This window comes from Nilaparvata lugens, chromosome 14, assembly GCF_014356525.2.
Source record: "Nilaparvata lugens isolate BPH chromosome 14, ASM1435652v1, whole genome shotgun sequence".
Lineage (NCBI taxonomy): Eukaryota > Metazoa > Arthropoda > Insecta > Hemiptera > Delphacidae > Nilaparvata > Nilaparvata lugens.
Window position 1 is genome coordinate 12,712,639 of NC_052517.1, and position 20,180 is coordinate 12,732,818.

General features: G+C 37.7%; 1 protein-coding gene across 3 annotated transcripts in view; it reads left to right on the plus strand.

Moving 5' to 3' along the window:
• Positions 1 to 20,180, plus strand: part of LOC111050932 — a 204,077-nt gene that overhangs the window by 144,031 nt on the left and 39,866 nt on the right. For 2 of the 3 annotated variants that reach the window (XM_039440771.1, XM_039440773.1), the window contains 2 exons: positions 6,369 to 6,602; positions 7,400 to 7,589. In XM_039440771.1, coding sequence (XP_039296705.1) covers positions 6,369 to 6,602; positions 7,400 to 7,589 — 424 coding nt within the window. The remainder of the gene's footprint in view (positions 1 to 6,368; positions 6,603 to 7,399; positions 7,590 to 20,180) is intronic. The other variant, XM_039440772.1, reaches the window with a different exon arrangement.

Below are 20,180 nucleotides of genomic sequence, written 5' to 3' on the forward strand. Positions count from 1 at the left end.
ACTTCTTCAGTAGACTTGACAAGGCTGGTGACTGGGTTGTCCAAGCTGTCCTGTGTGAATCTGAAGGTATTGATGAAGCATAGGTGAAGTTGCTGGGAGATTTGTTTGGTGAATATGTACTTTTCTTATGTGTTTGGGATGACAGACAGCTGCTTTTTATTGGTTCCAAGGTGCGGTATGATCAAGTGAGTGTTGTAATTGGAAGAGTTGTGATGAAAAACAGGAATGAATGTTGTACAACATCTTTGAAGGTTGCACTTGTTGCACAGAGCATTCTGATAGACTCCTGTTATATGACAATGGTCGTATACCTTGTCACCATTGAATGGTTTCTCGCAGGCTTCACAGTTGGTGGCAGCATTGTGTCTGGCTTTCTCCCTCTCAAAAAGTGGAAGCATCTTTATTTGACAATGATTGATTGCCTCATCTAGATCTCTCGCATGCATGGTTAGAGTTTTGATAAAGTGTTCAGCTGCATCAGGTCCTCTGTAGACAATTGGTTCCTGAGGGATGAGGTTGGTGATTGATAGCCACGATCGAAATAAGTTCTCATCTCCAACAAAGTAGAGGCAGTAGCTCATTGCTGTGTAACGCTGGATCACTTTGGTTGCCTTCCCAATCCATTACTGCACTTCCTCAGACATTAGACAGTAGACATTCAAAATCTGCATAGGCCACCAATGGAAGTCTGAATTTATTCAAACGTTTCTCGAATTTCATTGTTGGTGAACTTTCATGTTCCTCGAGTTAAGGCATGATGATCCTAGTAGTCTGGTTGTTGGCACAGTACTCCTCATGATCTTTCATTGTCTGCTCACCGTTATTGTTGATGTTGTAGTGTGTAAAGCATCTACGACAAATTATGATGTGGTGCTGGTATTTAGTGAGCTGAGATCTTACAAGTTTTTCAAAGTTTTCTATGAAACAGTAGAGACTATTGAGATCTTCTTCTACTTCTTCTTCTTCTTCTTCTTCTTTTTCATCTTCTTCTTCTTCTTCTTCTCCTTCTTCTTCTTCTTCTTCCTCTTCATGAGTGGTGGTAGTGGCTTCACTGCTGTCCTGAGTTGTGGAGGTGGTGGCTTCACTGCTGTCCTGAGTTGTGGAGGTGGTGGCTTCACTGCTGTCCTGAGTGGTGGTGTTGGTGGCTTCACTACCATCATTGTCATAGAGGAGTAGTAAATCAAAATGATCCTCCTCCATTTCTTTTGCAACACGTCTTGGATAGATAATACATTTGGAATCCATCCCATATATTATAACAGTTACACTCAGATTATTCCTCTTGAAACAGTCAATTTGATTGATGGTAGTGGGGAAAGAAATTCTGTTGAAATTGTATTTTTCAGTCAGCCGATGATATCTCTCATTGATTCATTGAGGATCTGCTTCTTGCACATGTTTGGCGAGGATTGCCCACTTGAAACATTGTTGATTGCTATTCTTCGGATTGATGATAGCTTTTCTTGCTGCAATTTTGGCTGGCAGTTCAATGTAGGAAGATTCTCGAAGTTGTTTTGTGTCTGCTTATGCATATGAGGAGACCATCAATGATAAGAAGGTTCAATCCACTAGAGTTGCCCTCAAACATGGCCTCTTCTTCTAACAGCTTCTTTCATGCCTCCTTGATAGTTCCAGCAATATTGTTGACATTGAATATTGAATAGTTCGGTGTATGGAAGGCCACATTCAGAAATTCCTCCTGCTCAATGTTCTTCTCATCAAGGTGGCTGCATTGAAATGTAGCATCCAACACCAGGTTGACCTTGATTGGCCCGTGTGTCTGGAACTCCTGACCTATCCCATCAATGATCTTTGTCTGCAGGCTGTTGAGCAGAGAGTGGAAGTCCTTTGCTGGGTTGGGTGAAGAGATGTTGTTGTAGAAGAGTGTCCGAAGGTTGTTGTTGGACACCTCCTCCAACATAGAAAACTCTCTTGATGAGCTGCTGGTCTGCTGGCATCTGGTCGCTTTGTTCATCTGTAACATACATACAAGAAGATTAATGATAGGGTGCAATGTAGACAGCAATTATCTGGAGTGACACAGTCATCTTGAATGTCTTGCACTCAATCTAGATGTTCAGCATACAATTCTTACTACTATATATGCTACTGAAACCAATCATAGGATGGTGGTATGTTCAGAAAGAACAATGTTTGAAATCAATATTTTGATGTTGGGTTACAGATTGATATGATTATAGACAATGAACTGTGATTAGGTTGGGTCTGCAGAAGTTACTAGTAACTTTTTCCGACTCAACCTTTCAATGATTTCTAGTATTTCACCTCATAATGTAATGCATAATATATGTTTGCATATAAGTATGTTTCTGCTTGTGGAGCTCTATGAACAATAAGTCAACAAAATTGTGGATAATGAACTGTGGTTAGGTTACGTCTGCAGAAGTTACTAGTAACTTCTTCTGACCTAACCTAACCTCGAAATATTTTACTAGTAACTTCTGCAGACGTAACCTAACCACAGTTCATTATCCACAATTTTGTTGACTTATTGTTCATAGAGCTCCACAAGCAGAAACATACTTATATGGAAACATATATTATGCATTACATTATGAGGTGACATACTAGAAATCACTGAAAGGTTGAGTCGGAAGAAGTTACTAGTAATTTCTGCAGACCCAACCTAATCACAGTCCATTGTCTATAATCATATCAATCTGTTGACTTATTGTTCATAGCTCCACAGGCAGAAACATACTTATTCACAAAATATATTATGCATTTCATCATGAGGTGACATACTTGAAATCATTGAAATCATATGAATCTGCTGACATTTTGTTTATAGAGTTCAACAGGTATGAAGACTAAATAATAATAAATTAATCATATAAATCAATACATACCCATTTTTATGAGTAGAATAAGACAAATTTCTTCATCTCTTTTCAAAACATATAATGAAAAACATTTGTGTACTAACTTTTTTATACAATTATTGAAGATCAAAACGGCGGTGGTGTGTCCTAGGATACTTTTTCACAAGGAGAAGTGTGTGGATGTGTGCTGAAACGCCGGGTCCTAGAACTGAACTGGGGAGATGTGTCTTCTATAGCTCTTGACTGAACACTGATGGTCCTCCCACTGTTGTGAACACCATATATACAGTCCAGAGTGGGTGGGAGGCCTTCTGATTCATTTTCATTTATTTTTGATTTTTCATTATTGAATTTTATTATTATTATTTTTTTAATTTTTTTTTTTAATTATTTTCATTTATTTTTTGTCTTTTTTCACCTTGACCTTGACTTTGACGTTGACGTTGACCTTGACCTCGACTTTGACCTTGACCTTGACCTTACCTTTGACCTTGGTTAGGTTAGGCTAGGTTAGGTTTGTAAGGTTAGGTCAGGCTAGGTGGGGAAGTCTGGCACAAGGTGTGCCAGAGTCGCCATTATATAGTATGTCAAAGAATGAGTTCTCAAGCACCCTCCAAAGAAAACCCTGTATGATTTTTGGTGCATTTTTCCATATGCATGAGGTAACAAGCTGGGACTATAAAATCGATCTTTTTCATGACTACTTCAAGATAGACTTGCAAAAAATTGTATCAATCTCTTCATTACAGCAAGCTGAATAAGAATATTGATGATGGAAACAATGAAAATATTCTACATCATTGAAAAATTCAAGATGGTGATCATTAATGACAGAGATTTTTATATCACTTGCTAATCAGTTATTATGTATGATATAGGGCAAGGAAAGTAAAAAACATGTTTGCCACCAATTTTTCCTATTTTTGCTCTTATAACTTTTCAAAAGTCGATGGGGAAAATCAATGTTGATTATGAGCTTTAGTGTTGAGTGTGAAATCTCTATTTTTGCAACAATGGACCAATTGACAGAGGAATTTGAAGGGGAGTTTCTGAATATAATTTTTGACATTGCAGCTTAGTTGAGACAAGTTAGGAAGAGAACATATGAAGAGTCCCAATTCCTAACTCATGTGCTATGGGAATGAGGATGGTTTGAAGGTTCAATTTTTTAGTATTTTGCTTCCATGCTCATATCTTGATAACAATGTGTTCAACCGAGAAAAACTAAATGTTCAAAAATGAAGCTTTATAAATTCCCTACACTTTTTGTTCAATGAAATTTTGTGATATTCACAACAGTTCCTGACATATTCTCTCTTGAAAGTGTGTAATTGTTGAAATAACAGGTTTTCATCCACTGTTTCGCTCTTTCAAAGCTTATAACTCTCCAACAGTGCATCATAAAGTCTGATGATAATCATAGGTTTGTAAAGCATTGAATTCTCTTCGAAATGATGTTTTATTATTTAACTATTCCAACTTTTTCTTCCGTTGTTATAGTGGTTTCAATGTAGAGAGTGGAATATTATCATTGCTGTAACAAGTGTCAATTCAGTGGTTCCACAACTTCAACAGAGGGGATAAAGATGCACACTTCGGCGTTGTTTACCTCCAAACTAGTCCAAATCGAGCTGATAAGTCAAAACTGTGTCACTGACACCCCCTTCAAATGTCATTGTCAAACGATCGATTGTTGCAGCAATGAAAATTTCACCCCCCACTTTACAATGAAAGGGAAAAGTTGGAATGGTTAAATAATACATCATTCCAAAGAGAATTCAATGCTCTACAAACATTCGATAACCATAAGTTTTTTTGGTGCATTGTTGAAGAATTATGAGCCCTGAAAGAGCAAAACATTAGATAAAAACGTGTTATTTCAACATTTACACACTTTCAAGAGCAAATATCTAGGGAACTGTTAGGAATATCACAAAATTTTACTGAACAAAAAATGTTGGGAATTCATCAAGCTTCATTTTTTAATTGTTGGTTATATCGGTTGGATGTATTGTCATCAAGATATGAGCGTGGAAGCAAAACGCTAAAAATTTCAACTTGCAAACCACCCTCATCCCCTCAGCACATGAGTTAGGAATTGGAATTTTCCATATGTTCTCCTTCCAATTAGTCTCAACAAAGCTGCAAGGTGAAATTTTTTTCCAAAAACCTTCCCTCCAAATTCCTTTGTCAATTGGTCTATTGTTGCAAAAATAGAGATTCTTCAATAAACACTAAAGCTGCTGCAAAAGGAGTAGGGAATTTGTAAAAGGTGTAATTATACATCAATGTGAAGAGAATTCAATGCTTCATGAGCTCATAATCAACATTGATCTTTCACATTGATTTTTAAAAAGTTATAAGAGCAAAAATAGAAAAAAAAATTGTATACTTTCGCCCAAAATTGCATGGTTGCCTGTAAAATCGGTATACTGGCGAAAGTTTTATGTGACAACAACTTTGAGTGGTAAAATAATTTTAATGTGAATATTCATTCGTATGGTAGGAAGAAGGATGAGATAATAGTAACGATTTAAAACATTTATTTATACAAAGAATTATATTTGAAACATTAATTTATACAAAAAATCTTGCACTGAACCACAACATTGTGATTACTACAACATAACCTATTCACTTATGCATGATTATGTGATTATGCATTATTGTGATTACTACAACATAACCTATTCACTTATTCACCTAAGCAGGTGCAGTCGCAGGTGATTGCTTGCGGCGCCTGCGCAGGTTGACTGCTCTGTTTCACTCTCTCTCCAGGTGAATGCCTTCGGGTTGCTGCTGCGTTGCTCGCCACTGCTCCTATTTGTGCTCTTTCCAGATGACCGTGAACCGAAACGAACGCTCTCACTCGCTCTCATTGTGAGCGTAATGCAGTTTCTTAAAGTGTCACCCGGCAAACCAATTTACAAGACATTGTCACATCAAAAATTTTGGCAAACATGTTTTTTTCGAAAACTTCACACCTTCAAGATCAAATATCTTGAGAACTGGAGAAGAAATGGAAAAAAAAATTCAATTAGTATTGTAGTAAATTTTGTAAGCTTCAATTTACTATATGACAGTCAAGTCCTTAGGATACATAGTTTTTGAGTTTTATGTAAAAAACAAAAAAAGACCTTCAAACCACCCCGACCCACTCAGCACAGTGGGTAGGGGTTGGGACTTTTGATATGTCTACCTCCTCACTACCCTTAACAGAATTGGGGGGTGGAAAATTGTCATCTGAACATTTCCCCTTATACCTTTTTTTTGAGCATTCATTGCCTGGACTATTTGGGATTAAAAGCCTATAATAACTCATATATTATAGGCTACTATTTGTATTCAGTGGCATAAGAAATGTCTTACAAACGTTATGAATAAATTAACCTTGAAGAATGAATGGTGGCAGAAAAGAGCACAGGTGTGGCTCCAAAAGGTGCAAGTGAATGAAGCCTCTATATTGTTTTTGGAGCAGCTACTATATCTTGTGACACTTGCTTCATGATCACCATACTTTTTCAGGGCTGAAGAACTTTCTCCATACCAACCAAGTTACATTTTCACATTGGACAGTATGAGGTATGCTGCATTCCTGGGTTTGGGACAGAGATCAGCTGACAAAGATCAGCCTCCTCCCATAGTATTTAGTGATGAAATGGACGCTTTGCAGACAGAATCTTTCAATGCAAAATCAAGCAGAATATTCCAGCTGGGACGATTCTGGAATAAATTATTGATTCCAAAAAAAACTATGAAGTGAGTCATTCATCGATACTGTACTGATGATGGTATGGATTATTCATATTCTACAAAAATAGGAATGATTGAAGGGAGAATCTCCAATCTTTCACTACTCATTTCTATAGGTGATGTAAGTGTGACATCACCCTTTCATAAGGTGATATTTTGGACTCTTAGGCTCAACTCACACTTACACGACTCATGTCGAGAAGTGACTGGACTCTAGCCGAGAGCATGTGTTTTCAAATGTTGATGGTCGCGGAGACCTAGAGTCGACTGGTCTGAGTGTCACTGTTTGGAAACATATGCTCTCGACTAAAGTCGAGTCTCTTTTCGACCTGAGTCGCATGAGTGTGGGTTGAGCCCTTCGACGCTTCGACCATTAATACAATCAACTCACACTTACATGACTCAGGTCGAGAAGCGACTCCAGTCGAGAGCATGTGTTTTCAAATGGTGATACTCAGACCAGTCGATTCCAGTATCCCCAACTGTCATCAATTGAAGACACATGCTCTCGACTGGAGTCGAATCTCAGAGTTGAGCCCAAAACAAACTCTTCTATCCCATCAGTTTCCATCATAACGTATGTTTGATATCGATTAGAATATGCTATCCCTCAGTTTCCTCTTCTTTATCTTGTATTTATATAACTGAAAAGCAGTTTGGTTCCATTGAATTGGTTTTTCCATCAATTGTCATTTTTCTCATCAAATTAAATTAACTAGTTTTCATTTCATAGTGATACAAATCATTATTGACTGGAGGTACAGGTGAAAAAGAAATACTTAACTTCAGTTCATCATTTTCAGGTGTTATGTATACACAACTGCAAACTTGAGAGCTATGGGATACAGAACCTACCCCGAAGATGACAAAACAAAGTATAATCCAAGAGTTGCAGAGTACATAGACCAGAAGCTTCACATATTGACTCAAGATGAATTTGATAAGATATTCACAATCACAAGTGTGCGCACTTGGTTTTGCACTGACAATACTGTGAGTAATAGGCCTACTCTAATGCCAGAATAATAAGTTATGAAATAGAATTATAATGAATGTCTTCAAAGCAGAATTCGCATGTAAGTTAGGACACAAGCAAAAACCGAGCAAATGTCTTAAGCAACAAAACTGTTTTATAAACCAAATAAAACCGTTGCATAGGCTGCACTATTTTTCATCTATGATCAATAACAATAACATGAAAATCTGGTGTGGCCTACTCACACAACTTTCCTTGCCGTTATGAAAATTGATCATGTGACGCTAGTGTTCCCGCGCATCTCAAGTCTACTATTCAAAGATTTGAGCCAGCTGGTGACAGGGCAATAACGCTGGAGACAAACGAGGTCTGCTATTTCTTCATAGTGAATCATTCAATAAAATCAACAGTTGCCATCAGTTTGCAATTGGATAATCACATTTTCTCGAATTTCGAGCTTATTTTTTATTCTAGGTAAGAATGTCACTGGACATTAAATGTAGAGACTCTCATGCTCAATCTTTTCCACTCAAATTTTCTTGTTTAAATTGTATCTGAAGCCTGATAATTGAGAATATAAAATCAAACTTTACATAGATGTGGCGGAGCTTCTGATATTTACAGATATGGGACTTGCGGTAGTTGATAGAGCTTATCAATGACTATTTTAGGTATAATTTTGATCAAAATCGTTGGAACCGTTTCCAAGAAAATCGCGAAAAACCCTGTTTTTGACAACATTTTCGCCATTTTAGCCGCCATCTTGAATCGCATTTGATCGAAATTGTTCGTGTCGGATCCTTATATTGTAATGACCTTACGTTCCAAATTTCAAGCCATTCCAATAATTGGGAGATGAGCTATCGTGTACACAGACGCACATACACTCATACACACACACACACACACACCACACACACACACACACACACACACACCACACACACACACACACACACACACACACACACAACACACACACACACACACACACACACACACACACACACACACACACACACACACACACACACACACAACACACACACACACACACACCACACACACACACACACACACACACACACACACACACACACACACACACACACACACACACACACACACACACACACACACACATCAGATTGCATTTACAGTATCAGCATAGCTACCTCTAATACAAGGCTCTGGCCTACGATATTGCAACGTCTCAGTGTAGGCTTAGAATCTAATACATGATTGATGAAAAAGATCTAAAAAATACAAGCTGATCTTGTCCACCAATCATGTATTAGATTCTACGCCTACACTGTGGCATTGCAATATCGTAGGCCGGGGCCTTGTATTGGAGGTGGCTATGGTATCAGCATAGCAACCTCTAATACACCTGTATACCTAATACTCATGCTCTACCTCTAATACTCATTCTCTACTCTACCTCTAATACTCAACCTGTATTGGAGGAAGCTATGGTATCAGCCAAAATAAACAGAACCGAAAAGGTAATACTTTATTTTATGTATAAATTTCAAAAACACCTAGCCTACAAGTCAAATGAAGTGAAATCGATTAAACATGGGTAATAACATGTTTAATATGACCCCCGTTCAATTTGAGGCAACACTCTCACTGTACTTGTAGGTTTTTGTACCATTATTCTGAATAGGGGTTGTTCCATTCTCCTAATACAGGAGGGAATTGATTAGTTGTGACCTGAAAACTCTGACACCAGGACCTGAGCCAGCCAGGTCACTCGATATTATTATCTTCTCCCAATACACATGGTTATTTTTAAACAACACTAAAGGAGTGTTTCCATAACGGGCAGACGACAGAATTCACTTAAAATCAACATTGGTTCTTATGAGAGTGTTAACCCATTGGCAGAGAGTTGAGCAGAAAAATTGAACTGTTCAAATCAGAGATGAACTGTCGTTCATTTTCTTACAGATCATACTATACTATGTGTGACTATCGATACTTGCATCACTATCGATAGCTATTCTTGAAGTCTATAATATCTTACTCTTTCGTAGACTGTGCGTTCGTGGAATAACCTAAAAATGTAATTCTCTTTTACTGATGCTTGAATAAATATAATATGTAATAAAATTAGTATTTTCTTTGTGTCAAACATAATCCCATAGAAGGTTATGGGCCCAGAAAGTTAAAAAATTAACATTCAAAAGATTTTAGCTAGAATTTATGACGAGTTCAAAAAAAGTAGCAATGCGGTCACGATCGACGGTATAGGTTAACACTCTGTCACGATGTATATCATAACTAATGAAGGGAATTGAGTTTAGGGCTCATTATTTGACGCTCGGTTATCTCTGAAGGAATCACAGGGGTCAACGAGCAAGCCAGCCGCTGGGCTACCGCTCAGCAGTGCTGCGCATCCTTACTCCCCTCCCTCTCGGCCACTGAGGGAGGCTCGTGAAAGGCTAGTAGGAGGCAGTCTAGTTCGGAAATCCAGTGCGAGCGGTCGACAGAGGTGAGAAGGAAGCAGCGAGCAGCTAGCAGTATAGTACAACTCGTGCTTTGAGTGTACTCCGAATCCTTCGACGACCGGGAGTTGTGTCTGAGGTTAAAGGCGGTTAATCTCAGACACTGGAAGCTCCGCAGTTCCATACCCACTTGGACGAGTGTTGACCGACGTTTAAAACGGGTCTGGACAAAACCTGACTACATCTTGGTACATCATCGGCGGAACCTCGAAGCGCAAGAGGACCTCAAGAAAGGCCGGGAAAAGCCTTTCCAACAGCTCCGAGACCGATTCGGACCCCAGGAGGACACAAGGTGCCCGAGGACTTAGACTTAGCGTTCAAGAGAGAAGTCCAGTGCGCGGGCTTCTGCAACTTGCCGATACCATCCGGAATCGTAAGAGGACCTCAAGAAAGGCTAGGGGAAGCCTTTGCAAGAACTCCGAGACCGATCCGGACCCCAGGAGGACACCCGGTGCCCGAAGACTAGGACTTAGAGAAGTCCGGTGCGCGGGCTCCCGCAGCTTGACGATACCATCCGGAATCGAAAGAGGACCTCAAGCAAGGCTAGGGAGAGCCTTTGCGAGAACTCCGAGACCGATCTGGACCCCAGAAGGACACCCGGTGCCCGAAGACTAGGACTTAGTCCCGTCACAGAGATCTTCTTCACTGCAGACACCACAGCGTTCCTACTCCTTTCATTCCACGCCCAACCCTGTTTGGCAGTGCGAAAGCACTGCCCCTCTTACCTAAAAGAGGGAAACATTTCTCTAAAGTACTCAAGACCCTGTTTCAACCCCCGACTCGAACGAGGGTGGTTGACGGACGCCCCACCAAGCCTCCCGTCCCCTGCTGCGGCCCACCCCAGTCGCCGACTGAGTTTAGCCGGCCCAGAGCGACACTGGGAATTCTAGTAGAAGAAGGTGTGGGCAAAAATCTACTCAGAACTCTAAAGGTGCATACAGAAACTACAGATATACGCGCCGCAAACATGAGCAATTCACTTTTAATCAGCTGACTATATCTGTATTTTTACAGAAACGGTAAGATACAGATATAAAAAGCTTGGCATCAGCTGATTTAAAGTAAATAATTGCTTATGTTCACGGCGCGTAAATCTGTCCGAACCTTAACCGAAACATGGTCCGAACTGACCTAAACTGAAACATCCGGTCTCACAGACCAGGTCTTGCTTAAAGTGTTATATTTGATATACTTTCTACTTAATATGAATTCAAATATTTCTCATTGGTAAATTTCATTTAAAGTAGAGTACAATATAAATTTCAGTTGCAAATTAAGTGATGGAAGAGTATAAAAAAATTTGGAAACATTGATATGTAATAAATGTATGATGTTGGATGTAAGAAAACACACAATACAATAATCCGTGTAAGATACTATCAGTTACTACTCAGAACATAATCATGGAGAAATATTTTATCAATATAGGATTTATAGCAAAACTGATAGGTAATCATTGAAAATAATAACGTTTCTCATTGTTATCAAGAAACTTGTTTGAGCAATTGTTTCCAGCCTCCAGTTATTTTAATGGAAAGAAAAGTTCATAAATAACTATAGTGGTCGTTGTCGAAACCATCTATTTCATCAAGTGAATGTTTATTTTGTGAGACTTATTCATTGTGGAGCATCGTATTGATACAAGCTCCAAAGGCTGGGGCTTGTATGGTTGATAACTCATCCTTTGTCATCAATTTTCCTAAATGATCAAAAATTGAAGAATCAGATAAGATAGGCTATGTCATCTTCTTCTCACACTTGGTAAGGACTATGATACAGTTATCACTGCTCTAGAAACTCAACAGGATGTAATCTTTGATTTTGTAATGCTAGATTGTTGGACGAAAAAATCAAATTAGAAACAAAACAGTCAATCAAGACTTCAGAACAAGGAGTAAGCATCAAAGCATCCAACAATGGAAACAGCAACAGTTGCTTTGGTTGTGTTGATAAAAATCACCACATTGTACAGTGTCCTAAGAAAACAGCCTTTCGAGGAGGAAGACAAGGCAATAGTGGTGATTATTTTCGAGGAGGAAGGTAAGAATGGAAATTTCAATAGAAGAGGAGGCAAAGCCAAAGGCCAATAAAACTTTGCACAAGAGTCGGAAATTTCATTCATACCTCCAAAAAACAAAGAAATGTCAGGTTATGAAGAGTTTATTATCGACTATGGAGCCAGCAATCACATGTTAACCTTCCGGCAGTCGCGCTGTTGTGAAAAGTACAACATGAATGGGATGGTGTCAGTGAATGAGTCACCTATGCATTCCAAAACTTTCTCTTCATCACTCCACTGAGTTGCAGTATCAACAGAGCAATGGTTCAGTCAATGGTGCCATTTAAATTGCAAATGGTTAACAAATGAGAGCAACCGAAAAGGGGTGAATGAAAATCACATGTCAAAGTAGGATAATAGTAATTGAAGCACTTATAGATCCAGGTCTGCAACATAATTTGTTAGCATTGAATAAACTTGTTTCAAGAAATCTGAAGGTACCTAACCTTTGACAAGAGGAGTATGACGATTTTTGGACCAACCTTTGAATCATCATGTGACAATGTGAAAGGAATCAATGTGGTAAGAGGAAGTATTATCATGGAAAACAAAGCAAAGTGTCTTACTGTTCAATCTACTAATGTAGAAAATCTGTGGCATCGACGTTTGGGTCATTCAAACTACGAAAGTTCATTTCAGTGAGGACTGCCTTCAACCAATGAACAATGTGAAGTGTGTATTGAAGAGAAGGCGACTGCAGACAGCCTCTACAAAAGGAAGAAAACCACTAAATGTATTGGTGAATTGATTCATACAGACATTTGTGGACCTGTGAATTCGATGACTCAAGATGGTTAAAGATATTTTCAGGTAATAATTGATGACTTCTCAAATTTCGTGATAGTTTGATTATTAAAATTGAAGAATGAAGCAGAGAATAATTTGATTCAATATGTAAAGGAGATGGAACAACAACAAGCAATTGAAGTGAAGAAAATTCGAATGGACAATGGTGGTGAATTCACATCAAATTCATTTGAGAATGTTGTTCAAATGGAACGAGAAAAATTAAATGTACCATGAGCTTTAGTCCCCAGAGCAATGGTAAAATAGCGAGAATGAATAGAACTTCAATGAATCGAATAAGAACTAAGTTAATTGAATCAGGTGTTCCAAAATGTCTGTGGGGTGAAGCCATTAGATGTAGCGCCTATGTGCTGAACAGAAGTCCATCTATTTCATTGGAAAAAGGAGAAACGTCATGTCTCCTTTGGAATACAGTCAAGATAAATCAAAATTGAGAATCTTTGGATGTAGGGCTCGGTACATGGTCGTTACAAAATTGAGCAAATTGGATTCAAGAGCAAAACCTGCTTGTATGATAGGTTATTGTGGAGGTGGGTATCGAATGTGGATACCAATAGGAAATAAAGTTATAAGATCAAGAGATGTCAAATTCGATGAAAGGAAATTTGAATTTAAGGAAAGGATTGATTTGAGACAAGTGAATGAAACTACTGATTTTGATGACCAACAGAGAAGAAAATAACAAGGAGGACTCAAATCTAAAAGAAGATGACAATGAAGAAAAAATGAGTGAAACAGAAATATGAAGCAACCAACAACAACAACGAGAAAAAGACACTGGATTAAGATCAAAGAGAAAAATCACAACACCAGGTTATCTTCAAGACTATGAACTCGACTAAGCATTTTGTATGTTAACATGAACAGAAGAACCTACAACTTATGAATAAGCAATGAAGATTCCCAAATGGAAAGATGCTATCAACAAGGAACTAGAATCACACGATAATCTAGGAACTTGAAGTCCATCTCAACTACCTGAAGGAAAAGTAGCAGTCGACACAAAATTGGTATTCCCATCTGAGAAAGATGGCAGTAAGAAGGCGAAACTAAACTTGTAGCATAAGGTTTCCAGCCTCAGTGTGCAGGATCCTTCCTCCCAGGATCCTCCCGACATCACAAGCAGTAAGAAGTGATTGGAAAATGAGTTGATGTACCGACAGCTTTTATAAATAGTACTTTGAAAGGAGAAATCTAAATTGAAAAACCTAAAGGACTGAATTGTTTTGATGAAGTATTTGAGTTGAATCGTGCTTTGCATGGGCTTGAAGTATCAGCAAAATGTTTGAATGACAAATTCAATGAAATTATGGTAATTAATGGTTTTACTAGGTCACAACATGGTTATTCCATGTATTATAGTATATATATATAGCAAGTTTTTGCAACTTCAGTTGTGTCGCTTCTCGCACCCCAATCGCCATCTTTCTTTATTTATCCAGTCTCCTTCAAAGAGACCTCTACTCTTCATTTCAATGTGGACATTGGATACCCATTTCTTTCGCGGTCTTCCACACCTATCCTGTTCGCTGGTACCCAATTCCATACTTGCAAAGGAAGTCCTCCTTCATTCATTCTGCGCAGGTGTCCATACCATTTTGATTGTTTCTCACCAATGACATCCATTATTGTGTTTTTTTGCGCTCATTCTCTCTCTTAATATATCATTCCTGATTCGATCCAGCAACGTCAATCCTAAACTCTTCCTCCAGTACATAATTTCTGCTGAAAGAAGTTTTTGAGAAGTTAATTCGTCCACACACCACACTTCTGACCCATAAGTCATGACTGGCTCAATCATTGCCTGGTATATATTTTTTTTTGTATTTTTGATTATGTTTTTATTCCATTGGATTGGATGTAGTGCTCTTATCATATTTTTTCCCTTCCTTATCTTCCCCATGATATCCACTCTATCCCTTCCATCATCACTAATAACAACGCCGAGGTACTTGTACTCCTTAACATTTCTAATTGTATTATAGTGATAACGTTTATCTCTTGTCATTTGTAGATGATGCCTTGATTACAGGTGGAACTGAAAAGGTTGAAAATCTCATAAATATGTTGTACAAGAATTTCAAAGTTACAGATATGGGTTAGGCAAATATGTTCTTAGGGATGCGATTCAGTAGAACAAAAGGTAGTCTGATAATAACAAGATAATTGACAAATTATTAAAAGAATTTAATAAGGAAGAATGTCGAGGTGTAACTAGGGTAAACCAGCTGGTAGCCCACGTTGAGACAATGCCACGTTGGGACACTTCAAATTGTGGGAAATCAGTGAGTGCTAGGTTGGCAACAAATGCGATGTTTCATCAGCTGTTTATAGCCTTGTTTACAGACATGATAATTCCAGATGTAGCACAGCCCTTACTAGGAGAAAATTAGAAACATGTTTTAGTAACCTCAAAGTTTTTTTTCGAGAAGAGGAATTTTCATTTCAACTTCAAACATTTACCATTCAAGGTAAGTCTCACAGAAGATATGCTATCTATATTATTTCATGAATATTTCGACATGAACATTATGAACATTATTGTACACTCATTTCTTATCTAGTTATTCTGTCTAAAACAAAGCCATGACCAACCATCTGCCCACCGTGGGACAGCCCATATTTGGACACTTCAATCATGATAATTATATGCTTATATTATAATGATGAGCATTGCTTCTGAATCTTATTCTACTCAATGTAGGCTACATATCAATGAAATAAATATGATATTATGATTATAGCCTGTAATTTAGTTCTAGAGGTAGCCATTTCAAACACACTTTGTGCAAATGACTTTTGCTCATAGTCTTTACTAAAAAAAATTCAAATAATGTATTCATACAATCACTACGGTAATTATAATAAAATGTCATAAATTAACAAAAATAATGAATTGCTCATTTTTGATTCAATATTTCAACCTGGGCAAGGGATGTCCCATCGTGGGCCGATCTCAAGCTCAGGTTGGGACACTCCCCAAAAAATTGTTTTTGCAATAAGAAAATCAATTGACGATCAATGCAGGATGAAAGTGTAAGCAAATACAATAAATATGAAATTGAAAAATGTAGTTTTTTATTTTTGTCAAAGTTATAGCTGTTTGAATTTTGGTGTCCCAAGGTGGGCTGGTTCACCCCACTCCTATGAAAGTTGGATTGAAATTGTTATGTTTTCATACTTAAGTTTCAAACATTGTAAATTATTTAAGTAAATCCAATATCATTGGTGATTCTTCTTGAAATTCATTAATATTATTCCAAATATTTCTCATTTATAAAGAAAGTATATTCTTTCGTGATTCAATTGAAATTTTCATAATAGATAGACATTTTTTGTAGTTAATTATATTTCTATTCAGTTCACAAACAATTAGATATATTGGTGTGAAGTTGAAAAAGGATAGAGCTACTGTATCCAATGAAAAATGTTCTCATACATTTTTTTAATTTTCAACATGATTGAACCAATCCTTTGTGATATTTTATGTTCCAGGTACTAAAAGGGTGCACAATAGCACAGCTATCAAAAAAGAAATGAACCCTATCATTGCACCTTGGTTTGTGGAAGCAAAATTGAGGATCAGCAGGAGTAGCAAGTACATTTTTCATAATGCAGATAGTTTTCACAAACAAATTTATTGAAACTAACATCATCATTTGACTTTGAAGCATTTCATTACATTCTAGGTACTAAACTTCCATTATCCCAGTTGGACCTCGAAATATTGTAAACCCATAGTTTATCAATACAATAACAAAACTAACCTGACTATTGGAACATTTACTTCATCTTTGGAACCTAGACCTATCTATGTATCAATCTTCTTGCAATTTATAATTCAAATTTACTAGGAAACATAATTACATAGATTGTTATACTTATAACTTGATCAGAGTCAGTGTGATTGGGTGAATATTGAAAGACTACCATTAAGAATAATGATAAAATAGGTAGGTACCGTACCTACTATTTTTCTGGTTGACCATTGCCAAACTCATTCCAGACTATAATAGTATTGTATTGGAGAAACTTTTTTATGCTCTATTGATAGATATTGTGACATGGGTAGTATTTGATTACTTATTTATTGATTGATTTTCTCGTGTTTTAGATTTAAGATTTTCCAGGAGAAGAGACTCTGATATTAGAATAATAATTTCGTAATTGGACTTTAGTGAGAAAATATAATTATAATTTAGTGAGTAAGTAATATTTTTGCAGCGACAATAAGATTCTGCTAACTTATGTCTAAACTACTCTGAGAACCAGCAAATCCAGGGATATTTGCTAGTTCTCATGGATGAGGTGGCTCCACGAGGCAAGGACAAGGCGGATGTTTGGTAGCCTGTAGATATTTTCCCAGAGGAATACTGCAGACATGGCAAGTACCCGCTTGCCGAGTCTCGTGAGAACCGACTCTTCCAATAGCAGCAGTTAGGCCTTCTGGCACACTGACGTAGAGAGGGGGAAGTTTTCCGGACGGGAAACCTCCAGTCGCTAAAAAACCGAGGTACCAAGCGGATCAAAATCCATACCGTATTGCAAAAAGTTAAGTTTTTTTCCCGGCATTATAATATACGTGAGTGTCCTGTGGTTTGGGATTACGGTGGGAGTGATAGCGGTGGGTAAGTGCCAAAAATTTCAGCTCCTTATAAAACATTTTCACCCGGCCGAGACCCTAATTAGTAAAACTATTGTTGTAGTAAAATTTCTAGTTAGCAGAATCTTATTGGCAGGTAGTTTTTGTAGAAATAATATTTGGATAAAATGTACTGCATATTTCATTCTTTGAATTTCAAGTAATTGACATAATAAATGAGAAATTCTTTAGGTAATACAATGTTTTTGTCCATCCAGTTCCCATGACTCCCTTGAAGTAGTAATAAGATTTCTTCAACCCCCATCAAGGGCGGTTACAAAACTGGTGGTGTGTGGTGGGATAGACTGCAAAAATGTCTATCGAACCAGATCGGAGTCATGGGACAAAATTCACTGTGAGAAACGAGAAAATAATAGAAAATTTGAATTGAAAAATAAATTTAATTGAGAAAATGGATGTTGATTACTTTATTGTAATCAGATCTTAGATGGAAATAGAATTGTTAGATTAATAGAAATAAGATTTTCCAGAGAAACCATTCAAAATTTGAGATTTCATGTCAACCCTTCAAGATGAATCCAGTACAACCTGATCTACCTGTTCAAAATGTAGATACTCGTAGATCAGAAATAGAGTGCTTACAAGAACAATTGAGACAACTTAGGGCACAATCGGAATGTGAACACTTAGAAAAAGCTAGATTACAGCGAGAGTTAGACGCTGTTAATGCTTCAAACAGTCAACAGGTTTGATCAACAACTTTAGTTCGTGAGGATTTAGGTTTACAATCTTTTGTAAGAACATTTTCAGGTGAGGAAAGTGGACAGAAAGTAGAGAAATTCATTCAAAATTTGAAATTTGTAGCACAGTCTGGTAATATGTCTGATAACAATAAAAAGCTCATATGTAAATTAAAAACATCTGGGGCCGCATCTGTCTGTTTGAACACTCATCCCGAATCATTATCCAAGGGAGCAACTTTTGTCGAGTATGAAAAAGTTCTTCTAGGAAGATTCAAAGAGTTACAAGAACCTAAAAGTCATTTATTCACGTTGAGTGCGATCATACAACACCGGAATGAGCCAATTCGCGCATATGCAGATTGCTGTTGAGAATTAGGCTTAAAAGCAATACCAATCCCCAACGATCATCCTACAGAATCTTAATACACTCGCCTCCAACTGGATAGAATGGTTTTGACAGCTTCCATTCGAGGATTATTTGGTTCCGCGTCCATAACCCTACAAGTTCATCCCCCAAAACCTTGGAAGAGGCGGTAGTCATAGCCAAACGAGTTGAACAAGCGACCGCAGCGAATCAAGACAGCGTGTTTGCTCCTTCATTTAAGAAGGATCAGAATGTGAAATCATACAGATATTTTAAGAGCAATCCAAATACACAGTTCAGACAGTCTGATAAGAAGGGACCTTGCTTTGCATGTGGTAGGATGGGTCACTTTGCTGGGGAATGTACCAACACGGGAACAGACGATTCCCCAAATAAGCAGAGAAATTTTTCTGAGTCACAACCGCGTAAATTCTACAATAAATTTGTGAGATACTGTTTTGTTTGTGGAGAATCGTCTCATACAGTGTATAATTGCGCTAAACGCGCTGCTCCTGTGAAGAATGAAAACATCAGTGCCCAAAAACCACAGCACTCGGAAAACTAGGATTGGCTGGGAGTCGCCCAACTACTCAGCCTAATCATGAAGAGGGGCATTGCAATATAGTTCCAAGAGTATCAACTTGCGGTAGAGGAAGTCACGTTACCATTGAGATTGAAGGTCAATGCAAAACATTTTCAGTTTACGCCGGTGTGGAGATATCTATTTTGAAAGAGGCTATTTTAGGTGTAAAACTAATACATGAGAAAGCTGTTGCTAAGGGTGTGACAGGCATGAATTCAGCAGTGATAGGAGCACAAGTTTTACAAATGAATGTCTTGAAGTTCAAGGTTGAACATAGAATATTTCAACATTCTCATCGCCAATGTTGAGATTAGAGAGGATGGTTTGCTTGGTTGGGATTTGTTATCCAAATCGTACACAGTTATCGATGTAGGTAATAATTCAATAACATTTGGAGGTGAGAAGGTAGGTGAAGTTCAAAATGAGTCATACAATAGTATGGGAACGTCATATTTGTGTGATTGTGTTAGTGAAAATGAAAGTAGGAAGACTATAAGCTGTAATGCCCCGTCCCATCCACCCCATGACAGGAGGAGGTCTGAGTTCAATGGAATGTCAACAAAGACCCATTGTTCAAATGATCGAGTAAGACCGGCTACAGTGTATACCACACAAAGCACTTTTACCCCTGCTCATTCTGAAATCTTGATCGATGTTACTCTGAGAGATGTAATCGAGGAAGGGCTTATATTCATCAAACCCCCATTAGATCCACTGCCTGGAATAAGGGTTGCTCGTAGTGTTCAGAATGTCAACGATTCAATCTCATTTGTTGAAGTGATAAACCTTAATCCATATCCAGTACAGCTATTGAAAAATAAATTTATGGGTATTGCAGAGCCTGTGAGGATTACTGAACCCTCTTTACAGATAGCATCTGTATCAATGGATGAAAATAATTCAAAAATAGAAAAACAAATTGATGAGATTTTATCACAT